Source organism: Arvicanthis niloticus, chromosome 29 (genome assembly GCF_011762505.2).
Source record: "Arvicanthis niloticus isolate mArvNil1 chromosome 29, mArvNil1.pat.X, whole genome shotgun sequence".
Classification (NCBI taxonomy): Eukaryota; Metazoa; Chordata; class Mammalia; order Rodentia; family Muridae; genus Arvicanthis; species Arvicanthis niloticus.
The window spans coordinates 2,552,658-2,570,471 of NC_133437.1; the positions used below are offsets into that span (position 1 = coordinate 2,552,658).

At 40.5% G+C, this 17,814-nt stretch overlaps 2 protein-coding genes across 15 annotated transcripts in view; one reads left to right on the forward strand and one right to left on the reverse strand.

Moving 5' to 3' along the window:
* The window catches only part of Arsk (arylsulfatase family member K), a 34,215-nt gene extending 17,470 nt beyond the window's left edge, over positions 1-16,745 (reverse strand). For 3 of the 4 annotated variants that reach the window (XR_013108079.1, XM_076927037.1, XM_076927035.1), the window contains exons 1-3: positions 16,607-16,745; positions 11,019-11,148; positions 8,689-8,848 (exon numbers count right to left, since the gene is read on the reverse strand). Coding sequence is in view for 3 of the 4 variants with exons in the window: in XM_076927037.1 (XP_076783152.1) it covers positions 8,689-8,848; positions 11,019-11,148; positions 16,607-16,732 (416 nt within the window). In the remaining variant the exon portion in view is untranslated. The remainder of the gene's footprint in view (positions 1-8,688; positions 8,849-11,018; positions 11,149-16,606) is intronic. The other variant, XM_076927036.1, reaches the window with a different exon arrangement.
* A 172-nt stretch (positions 16,746-16,917) lies between these two features.
* The window catches only part of Skic3 (SKI3 subunit of superkiller complex), a 102,954-nt gene continuing 102,057 nt past the window's right edge, over positions 16,918-17,814 (forward strand). For 5 of the 11 annotated variants that reach the window (XM_076927028.1, XM_076927027.1, XM_076927026.1 and 2 more), the window contains exons 1-2: positions 16,918-17,056; positions 17,617-17,686. The gene's annotated coding sequence lies outside the window, so the exon portion shown is untranslated. The other 6 variants (XM_076927029.1, XM_076927032.1, XM_076927025.1 and 3 more) reach the window with 5 other exon arrangements.

The following is a 17,814-nucleotide window of genomic DNA, read 5'->3' on the forward strand; positions in this document are numbered from 1 at the left end:
TTCATGGTAACTACCGTGCAATGTAGTTAAAAAAAAAATTGACAAATGGAAAGATGCAAAGAATAAATCAGGGCACCCTAAAGGGAGAGCAAATTAGATCAACCAATAAATGACATGGGGAGTGGGGATGGCAGATGGCTCAGCAGACAAAAGTGCGTGCCGCACAGGCGTGAGGATCCAAGTTCATTCTTCAGAATGAACATGATACATGAGAACTGAATCTTGAAAGTTGTCCTCTGACCCAACATGTGCCGTGGCATGTGAGTATGTATATGTCCTGATCGTATGAACATGCAGAAGTAAAAAAATTAAATAGACTCTCAAGAACTAGCCTTACAGGCATAGTGGTGCATGCCTTTATTTCCAGCATTTGGGAGGCAGAGGCAGGTGGATCTCTGAGTTTGAGTCTAGTCTCATCTACAGATTGAGTTCCAGGAGAGCCAGGTTTTTGCTGTCTTGCAAAACCAAACCAACAAAACAAAACAATTCACTAGAAATCAGTATGGGACTCTAATAGAGAATAAAAAGTAGGTTCTAGCCGGGCAGTGGTGGCACACGCCTTTAATCCCAGCACTTGAGGGGCAGAGGCAGGCGGATTTCTGAGCCTGGTCTACAGAGTGAGCTCCAGGACAGCCAGGGCTACACAGAGAAACCCTGTCTCGAAAAAACAAACAAACAAAACAAAACAAAACAAAAGAAAAAAAAAAAAGAAAAAAAAGAAAAAGTAGGTTCTAGTATGAAGAGTACAAAGGAATGATTTAAAGTTTATTATTACTTTTAGAGAGCAAAATATTTCCAGAGATTCTCAAATCCAACCTATCTGATGAGCCATAGACTTTATTTTCTGACAGCTCCTTTGGCCTATCAGTCAAGTCCTTTAATGTAATTTTAGAGCCTCACCTCTCTGTTTTGTTTTACAGGAATTCTGGTTCCTCTTATGCCCTCCAAATGGTTTGTTTGTACCTAGCTTGGTGTCTTTGTTAAGACATTACTCCTTCCTGTTCTTCATTTGTATCTACTGATGGTATACGTTTTTGGAGTTTATCAAATTCAAAATGGCATAATAGGGCATAAATACACATGTCATTAAGGAAATAGTGAAGACTATATAACAGGTTTTAAATGAACTTGAAGTTCCTAAAGTAGGAGGTAAAGTTTACCATATATAGTTAAACTCATTATATTACGTTAGGAATAAAAATTTAAAACCCCTAAGACTTGTTTACAGGCTCAGAAGTATTACTTCTGTGTTTTATGAGACTGAAGGTAGGAATTGTGGGTAGGCTGGGATTTAGCTGAGTTTGCTTAGCATGTGTGAGGCCTGGGTTTCGTTTCTTCCTTTCTTCCTTTCTTCCTTTTTTCCTTTCTTCCTTCCTTCCTTCCTTCCTTCCTTCCTTCCTTCCTTTCTTTTTTTATTTTTGTTTTTCGAGACAGGGTTGCTCTGTGTAGCCCTGGCTGTCCTGGAACTCACTCTGTAGGCCAGGCTGGCCTCGAACTCAGAAATCCATCTGCCTCTGCCTCCCAAGTGCTGGGATTAAAGGCGTGTGCCATCACTGCCTGGCCAGGCCTGGGTTTCAATACCACAAATAAAGCAAAGCAACAACCTGAGTCATTGGAAGTATTGTAAAGATGATGCTGAGAGTATACCCAGGACAATGTACCATTCGTCTGAATACTAAAATTTAAAAACAGTAAAATGGGGAGTTCTAAGGGAAACTACTAAGATGCCTATTCTTCTTAAGAATAACCTTATTATAGAGAAGCCATCTAAAAATATAACAAATATCATTGAAGACTCCCATACTCGGAAGACCCTTCCTCAAGTCTTAGATCACGACCACCCAAAAATCACAAGAAACCATACCTGGATGCAATCAGCAGAGGTTTATTAGGGGAAGAGCCGGTGGTCAAAACGACAAGCTCTTTAGCTCTAAGAGCAGGATTTTGGCCCAGAGTGGTGGGTTAAAGGGTCTTTTATAGCATGGGGTTGGGGAAGGAAGGCATTTTCGCGCGCTTACACATGAATGGTTGCATTTTCGAGTGCTTACACATGATTGGTTGTTTTACAAATTTTGAACATAGCACTGGGAAGACCAAGGGAGGGGTAACCAAGAACAGTGGAACATTTCAGAGAATCTAGCCCAAATGATCTAGAGTCATGTGAAAATCACTGCACACTCATTCTTCTCAAAAATGTGGTTTTTACCATGCTATTGTGTCCTATCCTGCCATTTACCAACTATTTCAGATGAACTATTTTCCGGCTATAGCCCCACCTAGGTGGCAGCATCTTTATCTGTAGTCAGGAATGCCTTCCTGCCTTGGGCAAGGCTTGGGGAATGTAATCCAGCAAGTGTCCTTCACCTGGAATGTGAAGGCCTGAAATCTTATTTTCAGTTCTGCGTTCTGTAAGGCGAAAAATCTACACATATTTCATAAAATGGCCTTTATAATTTTTCACTCTACATCATGTCAGATAACAAAATCATAATAGGTAGAGATGAGATAAACAGAATTATTCATTAGGCACTGGAATTTCAGGGTGGCAGAGGGTGGTCAGTGTTCTGAGTTTTGTGGTCCCTGCTTTGTACCTGTCAGGTACAAAATAATAATAATAAATAATATTTTTATTATGACTATAAAATCATTAATATATTAATAATATTTTATTATGACTATAAAATCATTAATATATTAATAATATTTTTATTATGACTAAAAATATTAAGCCCCTGCAGGGGCAGGGTGACCAAAAATAAAGGCATGCAAGGGCGTGCCCAGACAAGTCCAAACAAGCCCAAGTGAGTAATGGGCTATCTGGTGTTTACTCCTCTCTCCCTCCCTTTCTGGGAGGTCTGAGGTTTCATGGTCAAAAGTAACTAGTCATCTGGCCAGCTCAAATGATTGATGTTTGAAATATCCAATCATACGTAAGCGCGCCAAATTTTCCCGCTCTCCCCAACCCCTACCCATAAATATCCCAAGCTTCCTGGGTTCTGGGTCGGAACCTCTATCTCCTGCGTGAGATATGTTCCGGCCCGAGGGCCCTCATCATTAAACCTCCTCTGCAATTGCATCAAGAAGGTCTCTCGTGTGTCCTTGGGGGGTGTGCAGGCCCGGACTTGGGTGAGGGTCCCCTTGAGGGGGGGGGTTGTCTTTCAGTAGCAGATCCAGACAGATCTGATACCTGAAATGGCATCTCTGCTATCTACATTGTCACCTCCCACTGTCCCAGTCCAAAAACACCTTATCTCTCTCCTGCCTCTTCTCTCTGACCCAGTCAGTGACTAGTTTCTTTATTCATTAGAAGGGTCATATGAAGTCCAGATGCTTGATTCACACCTCATCCCCGGCAGCCTCTCCCAGGAAGCTGAATTAGCATCAAAATACAAACAGCACCAGGGCTATCCACAACACCTCAACAGCAAAGATAAGACATTACCTCAGAATAAAGGGCCATTTCCAAGCAAATGGACCCAAGAAACAAGCTAGAGTAAATATGCTAATATTTTATAAAAAAAAAAGACTTTCAGCAAAAATTAATCAGGAGAGATGGGGAAGGACGCTTCATACTTACCAAATGAAAAATTCACCAAGATGACTTCTCAATTCTAAACATCTATGCTCCAAACGCAAGGGTACCCACATTCATAAAAGAAATTTTACTGAAGCTTAAATCACACACTAAACCTCATACATTAACAGTGGGAGACTTCAACACCCAGTCTCACCGATGGAGAGGTGACTGAAACAGAAACTAAACAGAGAAATAATAAAATTAACTGGCATTATAAATCAAATGGACCTAACAGATATTGACAGAACATTTCACCCAAACACAAAAGAATATACCTTCCTTCCTCTTAGCACCACAAAAAACCTTCTACAAAATTGAGCATACAGTCAGTTACAAGTAAGCCTTAAACAGATATAAGAAAACTGAAATAACTCCTTGTATCTTGTCAGATCACCGTAGGTTAAAACGGGACTTCAACAACAACAGAAAGCCTGCAAACCCTTGCAGACTGAACAACTTTTTACTTAACGATCACTGGGTCAGGGAAGACCTAAGCAAAAAACATTAAAGGCTTTCTAGAATTCAATGAAAATGAAGGCATAATATATCCAAACTTATAGGATACAATGGAAGCAGTGCTAAGAGAAAGGTACATAGCACTGAGTGCCTTTATAAACATATTGGAGATTTCTCACACTAGCAATTTAAAAGTACATCTGAAAGCTCTAGAAAAAAAAAGTAAACACATCCAAGAGGAGTAGATGGCAGGAAATAATCAAACTCAGGGCTGAAATCAATCAGGAACAATGAGAACAATACAAAAAATAAATAAATTAATGAAACCAAGAGATAGTTCTTAGAGAAAATCAGTAAGATAGACAAACCCTTAGCCAAACTAACTACAAGACAGAGACAGTATACAGATCAACAAAATTAGAAATGCAAAAGAAGACATAACAACAGACACTAAGGAAATTAAAAAAAAAATTAGGTCTTACTTCAAAAGCCTTTACTCCACAAAATTGGAAAGGAAAAAATTCTAAAGGAATAATTGGATAATTTTCTAGTCAGATGCCTCTTACCAAAGTTAAATCAAGGGCTGGAAAACTAAATAAATAGTCCTATAACCCCTTTGGAAATCCAAGCAGTCATTAAATACCTTCCAAACAAACAAACAAACAAACAAAGCAAGCCCTGAACCAGCAGGCTTTGAGGGACCCCAAGGGCCTTTTCTAGTTCCATACTCTCCTTACAGCTGCCCTCTCCCGCCTAGGCTCAAGGCTAGGCCAAGTTCCTTTCTCCACCCACAAGAACATTCTTGAGTAAAAAATTCTAAGAACGTACTAATAGTCATCTGGAAAGTCCCAGGTAGAGTTCACTGTGTGTGTGCCATGCTTGCTAGCCAATAGATTTAGAGGCCAATATGCTTAGCCAATGTGTTTGAACTGTAACCTTGCTGATGTAACCTGTGCCCCTAAAAAGTACAAAAACTGCTTGTAATAGCCATTCAGGGCTGCATTCTAGTAACTCGCCTTAAGGGACTAATTGAAGGTTAACTCAGTGTGCTGGAAAATAAACCTCTTGCTTTTGCATCAATCTGCATCTTGGTATCTCACTGGGGGCATCTTGTGAAGTAAGTACCACTGGCCAAGGGTGGGTGGGGAGTCTTACAGTTTTAGTGCAGAATTCTACCAGATTTTCAAAGAAGATCTAAAACTGATACTGTGAGAATAAATTGTAAAAATGAAATTTTAGGTCTCAACGTGAAAGTTTCCTAGGTTCAGAGTTTCAATTTACACTCAAGTGTTAGCTGTCCCTGGGGTGCATTCCAAGGGCTTGAATAAACATTTCAAAGGCACAAAAGACCCAAGATAGAGGCAACAAAACACCTGGGTAAAAGGAAGTCACTTGAAAGGAATTCTCCCAGGAGCAAGATACAGATGTAAATTAGGATACTTGGGATGGGGGCTAGATGGAAACCAGGCTTGGGAACGGATGTTTAAAATATCCAATCATATGTAACTGCGCCAAACTTTCCCCGCCCTCCCCAACCCCTACCCATAAATATCCCAAGTTTCCTGGGCTGGGGGTCGGAATCTCTATCTCCTGTGTGAGATATGTTTCGGCCCGAGGGCCCTTGTCATTAAACCTCCTCTGCAATTGCATCAAGATGGTTTCTTGGGTTCGTGCAGGTCCGGACTTGGGTGAGAGTCCCCTTTTGGGGTCTTTCAATTCGCCTCAAACTATTCCACAAAACAGAAACAGAAACAGAAGAAACACTACCAAAATCATTCTATGAGGCCATGGTCACCCTGGTAACTAAACCACACAAAGACTTAAGGAAGAAAGAGAACTTCAGACTGATTTTACTTATGAACACTGATGCAAAAATACATAATAAAATAGCTGCAAACTGAATCCAGGAACACATCTACAACATCATCAGCCTGGATCAAATAGGCTTCAACCCAGGGATGCAAGGATGGTTCAATATATGCAAATCCATCAATGTAATCCACCATATAAACAAACTGAAAGAAAATCACATGATCATCTCATTAGATACTGAAAACCCCTTTGACAAAATCCAATACCCCTTCATCTTAAAAGCATTGGAGGTATCAGGGATACAACACCCATATCTAAATATAATAAAAGCAATATACAGCAATATACAGCAAGCCAAAAACCAACATTAAATTAAATGGAGAGAAACTCAAATCAATTCTACTAAATTCAGGGGCAAGACAAGGCTACCCACGCTCTACCTATCTACTCAACATAGAACTTGAAGATCTAGTTAGAGCAATAAGACAACTAAAGGAGATCAAGGGGATATAAATTGGAAAGGTAGAAGTCAAAGTATGACTATTTACAGATGATATGAGTATATAAATGTCCCCCCAGATTATACCAGAGAACTTCTACAGCTGATAAACACTTTCTTTGAAGTGGCTGGATACAATTAATTAAAAAAAAATAAATCAGTAGACCTCCTTTATATTAATAATAACCAGGCTGAGGAAGAAATAAGGGATATAATACCTTTCCCAATAGCCATAAACAATATAAAATATCTTGGTGTAACTCTAACCAAGCAAGTGAAAGACCTGTATGAAAAGAACTTCAAGTCTCTGAAGAAAAAAACTGAAGAAGACCTCAGAAGATAGAAAGATCTCCCATGCTTATGGATTGGCAGGATTAACATAGTAAAAACTGTCATCTTACCAAAAGCAATCTACAGATTCAATGCAATCCCCATCACAATTCCAACACAATTCTTTACAGACCTTGGAAGAGAAATTCTCAAGTTCATATAGAAAAATGAAAATCCAGGATAGCTAAAACAATTCTGTACAATAAAAGAACTTCTCGAGTTATAACCATTCCTGATTTTAAGTTGTACTACAGAGCAATTTATGACAGACAGGTCAATCAATGGAATAGAATTGAAAACCCAGAAATAAACCAGCATACTTAATGGACAGTTGATATTTGACAAAGAGACGATACAAGAGAAAAATAAAAGCATCTTCAACAAATGATGGTGGTCTAACTGGATGTCTACTTGTAGAAGAATGCAAATATTTCCATATCTACTACCCTGCATAAAACACAAGTCCAACATGAAAATGACCTTGGGCTAGGATAGGAAAGTAGGCTCAGATACTTCGGTCATCTTGATAGGCCTTTAGAAATAGTGATCACGGGAGTGTTCACTTAACTGGGCTTGATGCCTTGCTTTTTCTTTGACTATTTGTGTTTATTGTATTGCTTGTTCCTCGACTATTTGCATCTATTGTATTGCTAGACCCTCAACCTAGAACTGACCTTATATCATGCATGTAATCAAAATGGTATAAAAGCATAAAGGAGGAGGGGGTATAGGATAGGGGGTTCTAAGGGAGGGGAAATGGGGAAAGGGGGTGACATCTGTACTGTAAATAAATAAAATATCCAAAAAAAAAAAAGAAGAAAAAAAATCCTCAAGTCCGAGCGGATCAAAGACCTCAACATAAAGCTGGACACACTAAATCTATCAGAGGAGAGAGTAAAGAACTGCCTTGAACACACTGGCCAATAGTCAGGCACTAAGATCAACAATTAATAAGTGGGACCTTGTGAAACTGCAGACAATAGACAATAATAGGACAAACTGTAGCCTACAGGATGGGAAAAGATTTTTACCAACTCTACATCCAACAGAGGGATTAATGTCCAAAATAAATAAAAAAAATTCAAGAAATAAGACATCAACAAACCAAATAACCCAATTAAAAATGGAATAAAGAACTAAACAGAGAATTATCAACAGAGGAATCTCTTACTAATGGCCAAGAAGCACTTAAAGAAAATTACAGTGTCCTTAGTCATCAGGGAACTGCAAATCCAAAAGACTCCGAGATTCCATCTTACACTTGTCAGAATGGCTGAGATCAAAACAGCACATGCTGGCAAGGATATCACGCAAAGGGAACACTCCTCCATTGCTGGTGGGAGCACAAACTTGTACAACTATGCTGGAAATCAATTTGGTGGTTTCTCAGATAACTGGGAATAGTTCTACCCCAAGACTCAGCTGTATCCTGGGCATAAACCCCAAAGATGCCACACTAAACTATAAGGACACTTGCTCAACTATGTTTATAGCAGCTTTATTCATAATAGCCAGAAACAGGATATAACCTAGATGTGCCTCAACTGAAGAATAGATAAAGAAAATATGGTACATCTATACCATGAAATACTATTCAGCTATTAAAAAGAAGAACATCATGAATTTGCAGGCAAATGGATAGAACTAGAAAATATCATTCTGAATGAGGTAACCCAGATCCATAAAGACACATATGATATGTACTCACTTATAAGCGGACATTAGGTATAATGTACGGGATAACCAGGCTATAATCCACAAATCCAAAGAAATAGGAGGGCCCAAGGGAGGATGATTGAATCTCACTGTCAATGTTTTACAAAAGAAAAATACAACAAAATATTAGCAACTTTAATATTTTAAGAAGATTAAAGAAAGTTAAGTTTTAGTCAAATTGGCATAATTGAGGGCTTAAGAGATTTAATTTCAGCCTTGTAGTAAAGTAAGTGGTAAAAAAAAAAAAAAGCTCGTGAATGTGCGAAAGGGGATGGCGTGGGGTTAATTTAATTTTTACCTAATGGAATGATGTCCTGAAGTATAGTCTAGTTTTCCAAACTTCTGTGTCTGATAACCATGCATCTCCATGATGTCCATCCATGTTGTGTAATTTGGATCCAGACCCTTAAAATTATTCCAAGATTCTGTTAAGTGAGTGAAGAGGCCACTCCACATTGCTGGGGGTTAAAAAAAGAGAAATAAAAGAATAAAAATAAAATAAAATAAAGATAAAAAACCGAAAAAGCATAAAAAGTAAAAAAATGTAAAAATGAAAGAAAAGACTGATGATGGTAAAATTTAACAATTCAAGTTTTAAAGGAATTACTCAGACAGTGTGGCTGGCTGTTCTACAGTCTGTGATCTGGAATAAGAAACCCCACCAGCTAGCTGTTCACAGACAGTCCTCATTGCTTCTTCACTTAAAACCCTGCAAGGAGTTAGCATATCTATTCTTCATATAGACCCACTAAGACCTAGAGATTAGGTTGATTAAGGTATTTGTTGTATTTATGGCTGGATTTGTTGTATTTATGGCTTGAACATTGTTAGTACTTTTTTAGTCATAAAAGGTATCTGTAAGTATTTTTTTTTTCTAATTTTTGAAACCGTAAGTTAGTGCACGGACCATTGTAGACCTTGATTCCCTTATATCCTCAGGGGCTTTCCTATTAAGTATCTTTTTGCTAGGTGTTTCTAAGAAGAGAAGAGAAGAGAAGAGAAGAGAAGAGAAGAGAAGAGAAGAGAAGAGAAGAGAAAAAAAGGATGCTATATGTTCCCTTTCATTTTCTAAATGTTTAATAAATGTTTCTTTTCCTTTTCTCATTCTGTGTTCAGACACAGTAGACTGGATAGGCCTTCTTTTCTGTGTATATGCATGTGCATGTCTAGGTGTCTTCCTAAATAGTCTCTGAGAAAAAGCATCTCCCTCCCTCCCTCCCTCCCTCCCTCCCTCCTTCCCTCTCTCCCTCTCCCTCCCTCCTTCCACCAGCTCACTGAATCTTGGCTTGGCTGGCCACAAGCCCCAGGAACTTTCCTGTGAGTGGTGGCATTACATGCATGCACTGTCACACTCAGCTTATTACTGTTGCTGTAAATACATGGGTGCTGGGTACTCAAGCTCAGGTCTCATGACCACGGGGGAAGCACTTTAGAAAGTGAGCCATACTCCAAGCCCCTCTTTTCTGATCTAAGAAAATACTGTCTGAGAGGTCGGGTGTGAATCCCAGTAACCATAGTTCCGGTATGTTCTCTGATGTTATTCAACCTTTTTGTTTTAGTTTTCTTCTGCAATTGGGCTATTAATAATAACCATGCTCATGGAATCAGGAGGATTACTTATAAATAAGAGAAGAATATTACCAACTACAGTAAGAATAAAATAATCATTTGTATCACTATCATTCCTTGTCATATGCTTTTCCTAGGAAAACTATTTTTGTGAGAACTTCAGAGTTCATTAACCACCTTTTCATTTACTATTCCAATTGACAACCATGTTTGCGGTGGGGGAATGTAGCACACTTAACATTCTGTGGTTGGGGAAACGGGGTTACTTCCTTTGCAGGGTTCACTGAGGTTTAGAATCACCTTACCCTAGCTCAGGGTTCATTCTATTCAACACAGTATAGAAATTAGCAAACACATTTTTACTCATGATCTCTATGGCTCCTAGAGAAACTGTTCCTGACAGATAACCACAGACCACATGGACAGAGGCATAGGAGAGAAACTTTCAGACAATAGTCTTAAAAGCAAATGTTCATTTTTCTAAACTTATGGCTTATGGTCATTGACATGCTTACCACTAAAACTATGCCTATTTGTTAACAAGGTTATTAGCACTCAGTTTGGTGATAGATGTAAGTTGGAACAGAGGAGAAAGAGATGAAGTATACAATGTAAAATAATTTGAAAACTTTAGATAAACACGAATAGAGGTTCTTCCCGTGAAGGATCTTCCAGAGAGATTGCCGACTCCTTTGTGGGATGAGTTCCAGTCCTTCTGAAACCCTCACTGAAAGACTCCCTTGGAACCAGAGCTCTCTGACTCATGAGTGTCTATTCATCTGCTTTGATAGTCTAGTGAAAGAATGAAATGGAACAAGACAGCATCCCAGGCAAAAAAAAAAAAAAAAGTCTTTCTTCAGGAAAACAAGATAGAAACTCAAATGAGCCCAACATTCAACACTTATCTTGGAACACACCAGTTACACCAATGTATTTTTTATTAGGTATGAAATATGACTTTATGATAGGTTTCTGCATATGATATTTTGAACATGAATGTACTTTTTAGGGGTCTGATTCTTTCCATTAACATTAGGCAAATTAAAGGCACATTCATACCTGCACGCGATGGACAGCAGATGGGAGAGTTAGTGTAGGCATTTAAGAAGGTGGTGCCATGTGCTCTCATGAAGTTAATGAAGGGAAGTTTTACTACCTGACTTCCTGGTTGAAATGTTAGTCTTCCATCCTGAAATAAAGAAATTCAACCACTGCTGATTAAGTTAAAAAAAAAAAAACCATTTCCTTTCATTTTAAACACAAAATTCACAACCCAAAAGACTTCAGCATGTTTATTCAAAATCTCAAAAAGAATAAAAAGCAACGACAGAGGTATGTTAGTAAGGATGCGGTGCTCAAATAAAAACCGAAAGCATTATGCTCAAATCCATTTACATATATTAAGTTAAAGAGCTTCTTGGAAAGTTCTTTTGGAGAATGATGAAATAATTTTAAAATTATATTAATAAACATTAAGTGCTTGACTGTGTGTTTATGTATCAGGCATCTTGCAAGAGCTAAGAATATACAATTGTGAGTTAAAATAGAGTTTCATATCCATGAAACTTACACCCTGTAACAGAGATTTAAAAAAAAGTAGCAAATTAACTTTGATGTCTCAGGGTTTCATTACTGTGAAGAGACACCATGACCAAGGCAACTCTTATTAAAAAAAAAAAAAAAAAAAAAAAAAAAAAAAAAAAAAAAAAAAAAAAAAAAAAAAAAAAAAAACCAGTTAATTGGGATTGGCTGACAGTTTCAGAGATTTAGTCCATTATTGTCATGGTAGGAAGCGTGGTAGAATACAGGCCAGCATGGTGTTGGAGATGGAGCTGAGAGTTCTACATCTTGATCTGAAGGTTGCCAGGAAGAGACTGGATTCTACACTGGGTGTAGCTTGAGCATAGCAGACCTCAAAGCTCATACCCACAGTGACACACTTCCTCCGACATGGTCACATCTACTCCAACAAGGCTATATCTCCTAATAGTGTCATTTCCCATAGGCCAAACTTTCAAACACATTAGTCTATGGGGGCCATACCTGTTCAAACCTCTACATTTTATTACTTATATGAATTATATGTGTGTATTTGTGTATATGTATGCATATATACCTTTTCCTTTGAAACAGGGTCTCATCTCAGGCAGCCTCCGACTTGCCATCATGACCTTGAACTTCTGATTCCCAGACTCCACCTCCTGAGTGTTGGGATCACGGGCATCCATTACTACACCCTCTTTGTGTGGTGCTGGGAATTGAACCCAGGGCTTTGTGCATGTGAGACAAGTCTCATGTGAGCTGCATCCCACATATAGCTATAAATTTCAATAAATTCTGATTGCTGTTTCTGAATTATGACATGGCATTTAGTTCCTTTTCATTCTGGGCCAAGGAGGATCAAAGGAAAAGCTTAGATTATAAGCATTGTTCTAGTTTGATTCTGTTGTTGTCACAAACATAACCATGACTCAGAGCAACTTTCGGAAGAAAGATTTATTAGTTCTGACTACAGTCCATCATTGAAAGAAGTTGGGGCAGGAATTAAGTCAGATTTTAAGGAGTAGAACACGGAGTAGAACAGTTTGCCGGCTTGGTTTCTGCTTAGGTCACTCACAGTCTTATGCTCAGTTAGTGTTCTTATGTAGCCCAGAACCACTTAAGCTGCCAGACAGTGATGCCCACAACATTCCCTGCTCTCCTGTATCAGTGAATAATCAAGACAATCTCCCTTTTCTTCCTTTTTAACTTGACACAAGCTGGAGCTATTTGGGAAGTAGAACCTCAGATGAAAAAAACGCCTCTATCAGATTGCCTGTGGGCAAGTCTGTGGGGCATTTTCCCTCAGATGAGAAAACACCTCTATCAGATTGCTGGTGGGCAAGTCTGTGGGGGCATTTTCTTGATTAATATGGGATTAATTAATGATTGGTGTGGGAAGGTTCACCTAATTGTGGGCAGTGCTACTCCTGGCCAGGTGATCCTGGGTTGTATAAGAAAGCTGACTCAGGAAGCCACAAGGAGCAAAGCCAGTAAGTAAGCAGTCTTCCTTCGTGACTTCTGCTTCAGTTCCTGCCTTAAGTTCCAGGCCTGACTGGATGGAGTGTGACCTGACACTTCAAAGATGAAACAAACCCTTCTCCCCAGCACGTGTTCAGTTACAATGCTTTATCACAAGAACAGAAATGCTGATTAAGATTTCCCGCACATGCTCATAGGTCAGTGTGATCTAGTGTTCTAGGCGATGTCTCAAGTGAAGCTTTCCTCTTGGATAACTTTAGGCAATGTCAAATTGACAATTAAAGCCAACTAGGAAAAGCATCATCCTATTAAAGAGTCAAAAAATGACTTATCTGCTATGGCGAGGCCTTAGCATCTTGTGCGCCTTTTAGGCCAAGTTATATTCTTGGGAGATTCCGCAGTCTACATTTCTGTCACACTATTTCCTTCTGAAACCTCATCAAATGAGAACCTGTGTGGCTGCAACAGTGGTAGTACACTGTGTGTGGCAGCAGCGGTGCAGGGGGGAGGTGCACTGTGTGTGGAAGCAGGGGTGCAGTGGGGAGGTGAACTGTGTGTGGAAGCAGGGGTGTAGTGGGGAGGTGCACTGTGTGTGGAAGCAGGGGTGCAGTGGGGAGGTGCACTGTGTGTGGAAGCAGGGGTGCAGTGGGGAGGTGCACTGTGTGTGGAAGCAGGGGTGCAGTGGGGAGGTGCACTGTGTGTGGAAGCAGGGGTGCAGTGGGGAGGTGCACTGTGTGTGGAAGCAGGGGTGCAGTGGGGAGGTGCACTGTGTGTGGAAGCAGGGGTGCAGTGGGGAGGTGCACTGTGTGTGGAAGCAGGGGTGCAGTGGGGAGGTGCACTGTGTGTGGAAGCAGGGGTGCAGTGGGGAGGTGCACTGTGTGTGGAAGCAGGGGTGCAGTGGGGAGGTGCACTGTGTGTGGAAGCAGGGGTGCAGTGGGGAGGTGCACTGTGTGTGGAAGCAGGGGTGCAGTGGGGAGGTGCACTGTGTGTGGAAGCAGGGGTGCAGTGGGGAGGTGCACTGTGTGTGGAAGCAGGGGTGCAGTGGGGAGGTGCACTGTGTGTGGAAGCAGGGGTGCAGTGGGGAGGTGCACTGTGTGTGGAAGCAGGGGTGCAGTGGGGAGGTGCACTGTGTGTGGAAGCAGGGGTGCAGTGGGGAGGTGCACTGTGTGTGGAAGCAGGGGTGCAGTGGGGAGGTGCACTGTGTGTGGAAGCAGGGGTACAGTGGGGAGGTGAACTGTGTGTGGAAGCAGGGGTGCAGTGGGGAGATGCAGTGTGAATGGAAGTAGGGGTGCAGGGGGTCCCCGTGTCCTCTAAGGCCCATGCAGAAGTGCTTTTTATACAGATATAATTTATATACAACTTACATATTAAAAATGTGCGACTCAAAGGTTTTTAGTGTAGCCAGAAAGTCATTTAGAACACTTACATCATTCTCAGAAGAACCCTTAGCCTTCACCCTGGACTCCTTTAAAGCTGAGGCAAGTACTAACATGCTGTCTGTTTCCATAGCTGCTTTCTTTGGACATTTCATATAAATGGATTCATATAAATTATAGTCTGTCATCATTTCTTCTGAGAACACGGCTTCCTAGGTTCAGCCACATTGTAACAAGCATGAGTTCTGGATCTCCTTTTTCGTTGCTGAATAATACTACCACATCTACACACTGACCACATTTACACACTGACCACATCTACACGCTGACCACATCTACACACTGACCACATCTACACGCTGACCACATGTACACGCTGACCACATGTACACACTGACCACATGTACACGCTGACCACATGTACATGCTGACCACATCTACACACTGACCACATTGTTTTTGGTGTGTTATTTTGTTATTGTTTATGGTGTGTGTGTGTGTGTACTGAAGAACTTATATATTAACTGTAAAAAGTAACAGGCCAATAACAACAGTTTCACACTTCGATCATATCTACTTACACAATGCCTCCTCCCTTTCCTTGGCTCTTCCCGTATCTTCTCACGTAACTTCCTCCTATTTTTATGCCTTTTGATTCTGGCTATCCTTATGGGGATCAATTGGTTTGATCTACATTTCCTAATGATTAATGGATCTAAGCTTCTTATTATAGGCTTGTTGGCGATCTGTGTATATTCTATGCAGAATGTCTTTTCAAATCCTTGGCTCATTTTAAATTGCCTAATCCATGATTATAACAATTTAGACTTTCATTGTCTTGAAGGAGTTTTATAGCCTTAGCTTTTACATTTAAATCATTGATTCATTTTTACACATGGTGGAAGGCAGGACCCAACTCTATTCCTTTCCGTGTGTATATTTAATTTTCCAGCACTACTTGTTTATGAAACTTTATTTTTATTTTTTTGGTTTTTCAAGATAGGGTTTTTCTGTATAGCTCTGGCTGTCCTGGAACTCACTCTGTAGATCAGGCTGGCCTCGAACTCAGAAATCCACCTGCCGCTGCCTCCCAAGTGCTGGGATTAAAGGCGTGCGCCACCACCGCCCGGCTATTTCTGGACTCTTAAATCTATTCTACTGGTCTGAATATTTATCTCTCTGCCTGAAAAATACTATTGTGATTATTGTAGCTTTGTCATAAGTTTTTATTTTAAATTTTATTTGTTTATTTATTTAGGGATGGAGAGATGGCTCAGAGGTTAAGAGCATGGCTGCTTTTCCAAAGGTCCTGAGTTCAATTCCTAGCAACCACAAGGTGGCTCGCAACCATCTATAATGAGGTCTGGTGCCCCCTTTTGGTGAGCAGGTGTACATGCAGGCTGAACATTGTATACATAATAAATAAATCTTTTAAAAGTTTTTAAAAATCAGTCTTCTTTTTCATGTTTTTTTTCTCCCAACTCGAGGGCCTTTCGTTTTCCATATGAATTTAATTCAAATTTAAAATTATGCATACATATATAATTTCTTTAATATATAAGAAAGTAGATTTAATTATAACAACTAACATTTAAATCAGTGCTAACACAATTATAACATGTCTAGATTAGTGGTTCTCAACCTTTTAAAGCGGCAACAGTTAATTATACTCCCCCAATCATAAAATTATTTTCGTTGTTACTTCATAACTGTAATTTTGTTAGTTATGAATTGTAATGTAAATATCTGATATTTCCAATGGTCTTAGGTCATTCATTCCTGCAAAAGGGTCACTCGACCCTCCCAAGGGATCGAGACCCACAGGTTGAGAATTGCTGGTCTAGAGAATAAAGTTAAGTTTCCTTCATTTCTCAACCAAGCACTAAGTTTTGTAAATGTAGGCGACTGACATGTGACTCTGGAAAACGAATACAGTTTTATGGAAGTGCACAATGCGTTTTCCTTCAAACTGAATTGAACTTGGATATTGGCTAAATATTAATAATGGCAAAAAAAAAAATGCTTAATTTGTTCCGGTGGTGAACAGGTGTACTCTTTGCTGGTGAGGTTGAGGCAGGACTGCTAGAGCCCATGAGTTAGAGACCCGCTTCTTACTACTACTTTACTGGTGTGCACAAGTGTGCTGCAGCTGTGCGCATGCGGGAACCTCTCAACCCCAGGGTCCTGTTCCCTGTGACGTTTCTCCTCAGGCTGTGGGCAATGTCAGTGTTCCGTCCTCTGGGTACTTACGAAGGAGTCACTGGCGACTAGCACCACGTTGGGCGCCTGGGCCACTTGCAGCCTTTTCTCCTGTGTTCCGGGGGCCGGTGCCGCGAGCGCCAACGCCGCGACCATTGACACCAACAGCAGCAGCATCGCTGGCCTGGACGTTCAGAAGCGGCCGCTGAGCCAGTCTCCTATGGCCTGCTCTCCAGTTATGAGCTGAGACCGGACTCTAAAACTAGTAGTTTGGGTTCCAAATACGAAAGTTTAACTATAAGTCGCACCGAGAAACTACAACTCCCATCAGGCCAAGAGCAGGCGCATGCGCAGGAAAGGAATCGCGCTCAGCCCATGTAAAGACCGTTTTAATCAAATTTCGAGCTAATGATAGCTCTGCCAGTTCTCACTCAAGCGATGCCTGGGGAAGTGCGCATGCGTTGTCCAGACTTGTACTGTGTGGCAGTCCCATATACCCAGGTGGGTTCTGTTTGCTTTCGGTTTTGGCAGAAGTTGACATCTAAAGGCAGTTGAAGTGGTATTTAGGGGGAGAAAGGATTGGGCATGGGCGCGATGTTAAAGGTTGTCTTCCTTTTGTTTGGGCCTGAATGTTCCCTGACATAGTGAACTTGGCGGTGATGAGGTGGCAGTGATTCTGTCATTTAAATTGGATGGGGCTATGCTCCTATGGGACCTTAGGCTGGGTCACCTCAGGTGTGGTCTGGATAGTGGTTTTAATCTCTGCGGCGATTCGGGATCCTAGTCATGCAGTCTGCCTCATTGTATTGCTGCTTTTTGCCGGGCTGTAAGGATTGTGCTCGTATGGGGTGAAGAGCGGGCCTAATAAGTTTCAGGTTCCAGATAAGGAAAAGCTTAGGTGTTCTTTGTCTTTGGAGTAGCAAAAGGGGTGGGGGGAGGGGGAAGGAACCGGTTCTAAAAGGAACAGATGCGGGCTGTGTGAAGTGTGCGGTTAATTGACGTATACTTGTAGTAACATTGTTGGGCATAGAGTAATCAACTGTTCCTTTTTTGATTGCTAGATTCCTTTGGAGAATTCTGGAAGAAGCACGTTTCTATCTCCAAGTCAAATTCTTCACTGATAAGTTTCAGGTATATATAATTGTACATTACACCAGTTGTTTTGATTTTCTGGCAGGAAAAGGAAGAGTAGTGCTATTTATTTAAAATCTCAACTCTCGTATCTGGCAGCGTTTTGTACAGATTAATTGTAATAAAGA